The 8728-nt window shown below is 45.3% G+C and overlaps 1 protein-coding gene across 1 annotated transcript; it reads left to right on the top strand.

Moving 5' to 3' along the window:
* Nucleotides 1-1158: 1158 nt before the first annotated feature.
* Nucleotides 1159-6320, top strand: TAF12 (TATA-box binding protein associated factor 12). Its single transcript, XM_060258340.1, has 5 exons — nt 1159-1438; nt 1764-1841; nt 2562-2676; nt 5594-5682; nt 6239-6320. The coding sequence occupies exons 1-5, from the start codon at nt 1271-1273 to the stop codon at nt 6272-6274; spliced, it is 486 nt and encodes a 161-aa protein (XP_060114323.1). The 5' UTR covers nt 1159-1270; the 3' UTR covers nt 6275-6320.
* The last annotated feature ends 2408 nt before the right edge of the window (nt 6321-8728 follow it).

Consider the following 8728-nt stretch of genomic DNA (forward strand, 5'->3'; position numbering starts at 1 on the left):
TTATAGAGTAGGTTAAAATAGATAAAACAGCTGTTATAAGTTAATAGTTAAGGTGCTACAGTTCACAGTCATGTATAAGATGGCTAGATGGCTAAAAGTCAATTTAGCCGGGTTCTATCTTGAAAGCAAGCTGGAAGAGGATGGTTTTGCAAGCCCTGCGGAACTGATTCAAGTCCCGCAGGGCTCGCATCACCTCTGGAAGTTGATTCCACCATCGGGGGGCCATTGCTGAGAAGGCTTGCTCCCTCGTTGTTTTCAATCTAGCCTCTCTTGGCCCAGGGATTTTTAAAAGGTTTTGAGAACTAGATCTCAGTGCTCTCTGGGGAACATATGGGGAGAGGCGGTCCCTAAGGTAGGCAGGTCCTCGGCCATATAGAGCTTTAAAGGTAATAACCAGCACCTTGTAGCGAACACGATACACAACCGGCAGCCAGTGCAGGTCCCGCAGCCCAGATGTGACTGAATTGAGAGAGCCTAGATGTGGTTTAAAATAAAGTCAAATAAATATGATTTAATGAAAATGTGCTTTCACACAGTAAGAACATACCTTGATTTCTTTCCTGTGTGGACATTGCCAAACTATAAGATGGCTAGACGTTCCGTTTGAAACACATAGATAACATCATAAATTGATGATGTCCAGCTGTAGCTAGAGCTGCATGCTGCAGAACTTTCTTTTTCATTCCCTTCTCTTAGAACTTCAAATGAGGAGATGTCCATATGTTTTAGTGGTCAGCTAATAATTTCTTAAAGATCAACTAGCACCTCACATTTGTTTTTTTTTGAGCCAGGCAAATCCTAGGGAGTGGGCTGCCTTGAATGTTTGGTCTGAAAAATTAATAATAAACATCTGGGATCCACGGGAGGAGGAGTAATAATTGGATTTCCAAATTGTGGTGGTTTTGCATACTAGGTTACTATTCTAGGAAGGAGGCCTTGAAAAACTTCCCCCCTGCCTTCTTATGAAATGACTTAAACGTGAGGTAGTAAGTTGTTTTCCCCTAGTGATTGGCGGAAGCTTATTTCTCTAAATGTGTATCCAAAGATTTCATCAAATTGAAACATCTGGAATCCTACCTGTCAGGAATAGCTTTTTAAAAAGCTATCTTTACACCTTTTCCCACCCTCTAAATCCCTTTCCTTGCTTTTTTTTTTTAACAATGGGGTTTTGGTTTTTTTCCTTCAGCTGATTGGTTTAGGACCTCACACTCCCAAGAAGAAGCAAGATCTTGACAAATTCTATGATCTGAAGGCTAAAGCCCAGCAGATTATGAACCAATTTGGTCCATCTACCTTGATCAACTTATCCAGTTTTTCCTCAATCAAGCCAGAACCTTCTAGTACTCCCCCACATACCTCCATGGCAAACAATACCACTGTGGCAAAGATGCCTGGGACTCCTAGCAGCGGAGGGCGTCTTAGTCCTGAAAGCAGCCAGGTAATTTCATTTCAGGTCCCGGAGAAGCAAGGGGGTGGGGGGATTTTAAAAGTTGCTTGCATTTGAGTCTACCTGGTGCTACCTCTCCTGCAGCCTAAAATGGAAGCTAAACCTTTATTCAATGGTGTCTTTTTCCCGAGCACTGTGTAAGTCCTGCCTGAAATCATTTGATGGTTTTTTATTCTCCTTGTATTTTCTTCATCAAAAGTGCACATATCTCATGGATTGTTCCAGTCTTTTTTATAGTTTGCGGTGAGAATTGATGTAATGACTGCTGTTGTGGTAATGCTTGATTTGATTTCCCTTTACACCCCCCCTCCCCCAGATCTTAACCAAGAAAAAACTGCAGGATCTTGTCCGGGAGGTGGATCCCAATGAGCAACTGGATGAAGATGTAGAGGAGGTAGGCCTTTGTTAAAATGAGAGACTAGTGCTGACTTCTTTGGTACACACTCGACTCCATCCTTTATGGGGCTGGACCACTTATCTAGTGCTGATCAGATGGTAAGGCCATCAGCACAGGCACACATCATCAGCAGTATTGGTAGTGGAAGAATCACTGAGGTGCCTCTTGATACCAGTCTAATTTATTGGGAAAGTGAGAAACTTCTGAGGTTGAGGGGAGGGACGGTGGCTCAGTGATAGAGGATCTGCTTGGGGAGCAGAAGGTCCCAGGTTCAATCCCTGGCATCTCCAAAAAAGGGTCCAGGCAAATAGGTGTGAAAAACCTCAGCTGGAGACCCTGGAGAGCCGCTGCCAGTCTGAGAAGACAGTACTGACTTGGATGGACCAAAGGTCTGATTCAGTATAAGGCAGCTTCATATCTTAATATGTTTGGGGAGGGACGGTGGCTCAGTGATAGAGGATCTGCTTGGGGAGCAGAAGGTCCCAGGTTCAATCCCTGGCATCTCCAAAAAAGGGTCCAGGCAAGTAGGTGTGAAAAAACGTCAGCTTGAGGCCCTGGAGAGCCGCTGCCAGTCTGAGGAGACAATACTGACTTTGATGGACCCAGGGTCTGATTCAGTAGAAGGCAGCTTCATATGTTCATATGTCATCCCTGTAATGTCAGCTGCTGAAACCCACCACGGAACACACCTGGCTTCTTCCTCTCCTCTGTTGACAGATGCTGCTGCAGATTGCTGATGACTTCATTGAAAGCGTGGTGACAGCTGCCTGCCAGCTTGCACGACACCGCAAATCCAACACCCTGGAAGTGAAAGACGTCCAGCTGCACCTCGGTAAGCTTCTCCAGGCCAGGGCAGAAATGGTGACTATACGTGCAGCTCCTGTCACTCGAGGATGAGCCTTTTGTGTCCCCTGATGAATCGGACTGTGTCTCGAGACTCCTGCAGACGTCCTTTCCTATTCATAAGACCGTATGGATAAAATAGTCTGTTCTGTGCAGTGAGTTATTGCTTGCAAATGGGGCTGCTAGGTGGAGGAATTGGACTGCGTATGTGTGACAACTGTCATATATGTACCTGACTCCTCCTTCAAAGATGGCAAAAACGGGGGGCAACCCTAGTGCTTGGGTGTCAACACATGTGGCCCGTGGACCAAACCAGCCCTCCTGGTACTCAGGCTCAAGGGGCTCTCTTCCCCGCCCCCCCCCCCATCCTCACCCTGCGAAGCCCCAAGACTGCTAACGTTCCCAGCTCCTTCTGCCTTCTCTTTGCAGAGGCTAAAGCATAGCAATGCTGCAAAGAAAATGCAGAATGGATTTCACGCTCAGGTCTGTGGGCAGAGCAGACCGGAATGGAAAATCCCATGTTTTCCTTGCAACTTTGTTTCAATGGAAAGGAACTCAGTTCCCAGCATTCCTTTGACCAACTGAAGCTTCCTAGAGTTGTGTCCTTGCAAATCAAGTGTTGATGCTCTGAGTCAGCTTTGTCTCTTCTCACTTGTGCCTAGTGAGTACGCTATCTTGAAAACCCACAGTCATAGGGAGATATTACACTGGAGAGCCATTACTAATCTGAGTAGACTGGGGGGTGGGTGGGCAGGGGAGAGGCTTGAAATGCCCTGGCATTTAATGTTTTCCCAGGCTGAGAGCATTTTATATTTTTAGTTTTCTGCTGTGTGATCCTTGTGCTTTTTCTTGATGTTTTATGTTTAAAATTGCATCACAATATCCTACTATTCCCCTACCTTTCCGTTTTAAACAAAGTATTGCAAGAGTTTTAAGCATGTTTGTATTTTAAGTTAAAAATTAATATCTTTGTTTGCCTGTCTCCTTCATAAAGTCTATATCTCCTCTGTCTGGCATCACGTTTTAGAACACAAAGTCCCATTTATGTCAAATCCAATCCTCCTAACAAATGAGTTTGACGCCCCTGCCTTAAATAGCTGAAAAAATCCTCACATGTTAAGGATTCCAGGCTTTCACATTGTATAGATGGGGCAAAATCCAGTGTCCAGAGGGAACAGGGCCTAAGGAGGTGTTGTAGGAGAGGGGAAGAATAGTCAGAGTTATACCCCCGCCCTTCACTTGGAGACTCAGAGTGGCTTACAATCTCCTTCCCTTCCTCTCCTCACAACAGACATCCTGTGAGGTAGGTGGGGCAGAGAGAACTGTGACTGGCCCAAGGTCACCCAGCTGGCTGCATGTGGAGGAGTGGGGGAATCAAACCTGGTCTTCCAGATTAGAATCCACGACACTTAAGCACTACACCGAACTGAATTTCTTGAGCACAAGGATACACTTCAATTATTCCTGAATTTCTCAGTTGAAAGGCAGAGATTCATGTTTTTTGACCTGTAGGGTCCTTCCCTCCTGGTTGTTGCTCAGCTGAGGTGGGGATGCCATGCTGGTGGGAAAGACTTATGTGATAAGAACATAAGAAAAGCCATGTTGGATCAGACCAATGGCCCATCCAGTCCAACACTCTGTGTCACACGGTGGCCAATAATTTATACACACACACACACACACTGTGGCTAATAGCCACTGATGGACCTCTGCTCCATATTTTTATCTAACCCCCTCTTGAGCTGGCTATGCCTGTAGCCGCCACCACCTCCTATGGCAGTGAATTCCACATGCTAATCACCCTTTGGGTGAAGAAGTACCTCCTTTAATCCGTTCTAACCTGACTGCTCAGCAATTTCATCGAATGCCCACAAGTTCTGGTATTGTGAGAAAGGGAGAAAAAGTACTTCTTTCTCTACCTTCTCCATCCCATGCATAATCTTGTCAACCTCTATCATGTCACCCCGCAGTCAACGTTTCTCCAAGCTAAAGAGCCCCAAGCGTTTTAACCTTTCTTCATAGGGAAAGTGTTCCAACCCTTTAATCATTCTAGTTGCCCTTTTCTGCACTTTTTCCAGTGCTATACTATCCTTTTTGAGGTGCGGTGACCAGAATTGCACACAGCATTCCAAATAAGACCACACCATCAATTTATACAGGGGCATTATGATACTGGCTGATTTGTTTTCAATTCCCTTCCTAATATTACCCAGCATGGTATTGGCCTTTTTTATTGCCATCGCACACTGTCTTGACATTTTCAGTGAGTTATCTACCACGACCCCAAGATCTCTCTCTTGGCCAGTCTCTGCCAGTTCACACCCCATCAACTTGTATTTGTAGCTGGGATTCTTGCCCCAAATGTGCATTACTTTGCACTTGGCCACATTGAACCTCATCTGCCACATTGATGCCCACTCACCCAGCCTCAACAGATCCCTTTGGAGTTCCTCACAATCCTCTCTGGTGATTGCTGCTTCCCATGTGGCTCCAGATCTTTTCGGCAGCACTGTGGGATTGAACTACAGCAGTGTGTCCCCCACTCCACTGCTATAATGTTTCAGGGAGAACCCCTAGTTCAGCTTCCTTGCACCTGTGGGCAGATGTGACATTTCTTACCCAACCTCTAATCCAGATGTTCAAGATAGTTCCACAGAGGGACATAAGAGCCTTGCTCTCTTACAGGGACCTCTCAGATCCTGCCAAAAAAGCAATGAATTAAAATCTAGAGAATCCAGCTCCTATCAAAATAGGTGTTTTATTTCTGTTTCTTACTTTATGTAGTTCTTACAACCCTGGCAGCAAGAAGTGCTTTGGGCTTTTTCCTTCTAATTTGAGGAATGTTGGGGAATCTACTTCTTTTGCGCCTGCTTACTGCTTCTCCTCCCACCTTTGCTTTGCTGTAGAGCGCCAGTGGAATATGTGGATCCCAGGTTTCGGTTCTGAAGAAATTAGGCCATATAAAAAAGCCTGCACTACTGAAGCTCATAAACAGGTAAGGACCCGCTGTCCAAAAACTAACAATCTAATCTAAAAAAAGATTATATGCTCTGAAACGTCTGGCAGAAGTCTTTGGATGATTCGAGCATGTGAGTGCCAAAAGATTGTGGCATGCAAGCCATTCTGCTGGGTGTGGATACTCATTTTGCACCAAAGCAAGGTAGAGACTAGCACCTTGCTAGCTGGTTTAGCTGGCATCCTATTTCAGCTCAGGTACATCACGATCAGTGTTCCCTCTAAGCTGAGTTAGCGTGAGCTAGCTCACAGATTTTTAGCCTCCAGCTCACATATTTTTGTCTTAGCTCAGGAAAAATGGTCCCAGAGCACTCTAGTTTATGCAGTAGCTCACATCTTTAATACCAGCAGCTCACAAAGTAGAATTTTTGCTCATAAGCCTCTGCAGCTTAGAGGGAACATTGGTCACAATGATCAGTAAGACTGGGGGCTTGGAGGCATTTGGATACTGTGGAAGGATTTGTCTAGATCTCATTAATCAAGCACCTTGCTGAGACCACATGTTCCTGACTCACACTTGTTTTTTTTCTTTGCAGAGGATGGCGTTGATCCGCAAAACAACCAAGAAATAATGCCTGGGAAAGGCAAGGAGATAAAAATGGCTTTTCTGGGACTGGGGGGGGAAATCTGCCTCTAAACTGTGACATCTCTATGCCATCATCTATGGGATGATTTATGCTTTACAGAGAGGCATCTATTTCATGGTGCTGCAATATCTGACTTGGAGGGGAGATCTGCCAAAAGCATTAGCCCTGTCTGCCTCTCCCCCTCTCTGGTCCCCCCCCCCAAACGAACACAATGTATCTTGAAACATCAACCTTTTTTCTGACTTCAACAGTGATTTATTGTGCCTGGGATTGCCCAAGGGACAGAATATCTTGGTATTTTGAAGAACAGTATTAGAAGCAGCTGTAGATGTTTTTGTTTCCTTTAACTCTTTGTAATGTCAGTGTTTGGATTTGTTTTATTAGTAAAGAAATTATGACTCTAAAACCAGGTCATGGTACCAGTTGTGAAAAACACATTACTGAAGGCATCAAATCTGGAGCAAGAGATTGGGCCTGTCTTTAAAAAAAAAAACCCTTCAAAACAAACTTATTTTGAGGCTCAACATCAAGCAAGAAAGAAGTTGATTTTTTATTATTATTATTTTTTTTGTGAATTGCAGCTGCTTTGCTTTCAAAGGAGCCATTTACAACAAGGCAAAAGTCCTCCTAGGATGATTGTCCGGTACCCAGCACACACAACGTTAACCAGTAGATTCTGATTACTGGCTAAGAAAAGAGATCAAGGCTGTGTGTATACTGTGTGCATCCACACTTGATGGCTGGTTAATTTCTCCTACAGCAGAGTGGAAAACAGTTTAAAAATAGCCCACCAGCCCTCTCCTTCAGTGTTTGATCTCAAAATCAAAGCACACTCAAGTGTAAAAATAGGTTTAGTCAGCCACAACGCCTTTTCATGTGTGAATAAGAAATTGGCATCAGTGCGCTGAGCCTACAATGCTTTCCCCTTTATAGCATAACCAGCTGTGAATGTGCTTGTGTGTGCGATTCCCTCTCCCTTACATGCTGTTGTTTTGGAAGTCTGGGTCATGCTCACAGAAGCAGTCTTGTCAATCCTTTGCATCCGGCCTTTTCCTCTGCTTTTTAAGCTTCCCACATTTGTCTACAGGTTTATCTAACGCTTACCTGCACAGTCACTTGTGAAGGTCGTACAGCTGTTTCTTGCCCCGTGTGCCTCCAGCATGAAAACTGGCTGTGTCTTCCCACTGAGTGCTGAACGGCAGCTGTTACGGTGGTGTATGGAGGCGTCCCTCTCTTTTCTAAGCCTGTATAGGCCAGATATCCTACGTTCACCTTTAGGAAGCTGGCAAAGCTCTAATCATAACCGTAGTGCTAGTCTAAAACTCAGTCTGAGGCCCGCCTGATCTGTTCTAGATAATGCACTGGGATTTTTACGTCTCTGGTCTTCTTGTTGAACATGGGTTCCCTCAAGGAGATCTGCTTTAGTGTACTTGTGGAGTAACTCCACCATGTGGCTCTTTGTGGCAATGCTTTGAAGTAAAGGCTACGGACGAGTACAATCCAGTTGTGTGTGAAACAGTTATTTGGGAGTGGCAGTATGTTAAAGGGAAACATTTTTGCCCTCTTCAAAGCAAAACAGTCTCTCCCCCCCCCCCTTCAGAACGATGTTAATGCATTTGATGTTATTCAACTGCAGTTTTGCCTCATGAAAACCACTATGGTTGGGGTCTTCATCTTTCAGAAGATCTTGTGTGTTCCATCGGCGCTATAACCAAAGCCTACATCAAGGTGGAGGAGGCTTTATGTTATGGAATATCACACTTGCCTCAGTCCCCTTTTTTGGTGTAATTATGATATACAAACACAGAATTAGTAGGGTTTGTAGAATCTTTCGGGAGAATCTGTTCTGGAGAAAGTTTTCCTTCCAGACGTTTCGTTCTCAGCTGCGGAGAACATCCTCAGTGGCGTTGCAGCCGGAGCAGGCGCTCTGACCTTCTTGGCTGCTGTGCATTGAGGTCAGAAGAAGATATTGAAGAAGATATTGGATTTATATCCCGCCCTCCACTCCGAAGAGTCTCAGAGCGGCTCACAATCTCCTTTACCTTCCTCCCCCACAACAGACACCCTGTGAGGTGGGTGGGGCTGGAGAGGGCTCTCACAGCAGCTGCCCTTTCAAGGACAACCTCTGCCAGAGCTATGGCTGACCCAAGGCCATGCCAGCAGGTGCAAGTGGAGGAGTGGGGAATCAAACCCGGTTCTCCCAGATAAGAGTCCGCACACTTAACCACTACACCAAACTGGCTCTCCAGTCAGCCAAGAAGGTCTGAGCGCCTGCTCCGGCTGCAACGCCACTGAAGATGTTCCCCGCAGCCGAGAACTAAACGTCTGGAAGGAAAACTTTCTCCAGTAGAACACGGCACTTGAGCCCGAAAGATTCTACAAACCCTAATGATGTTACCAGCCGTGAAAACCTGAAATCACAGAATTAGTATTTTGAGT

Source organism: Heteronotia binoei, chromosome 17 (genome assembly GCF_032191835.1).
Source record: "Heteronotia binoei isolate CCM8104 ecotype False Entrance Well chromosome 17, APGP_CSIRO_Hbin_v1, whole genome shotgun sequence".
Taxonomy (NCBI): Eukaryota; Metazoa; Chordata; class Lepidosauria; order Squamata; family Gekkonidae; genus Heteronotia; species Heteronotia binoei.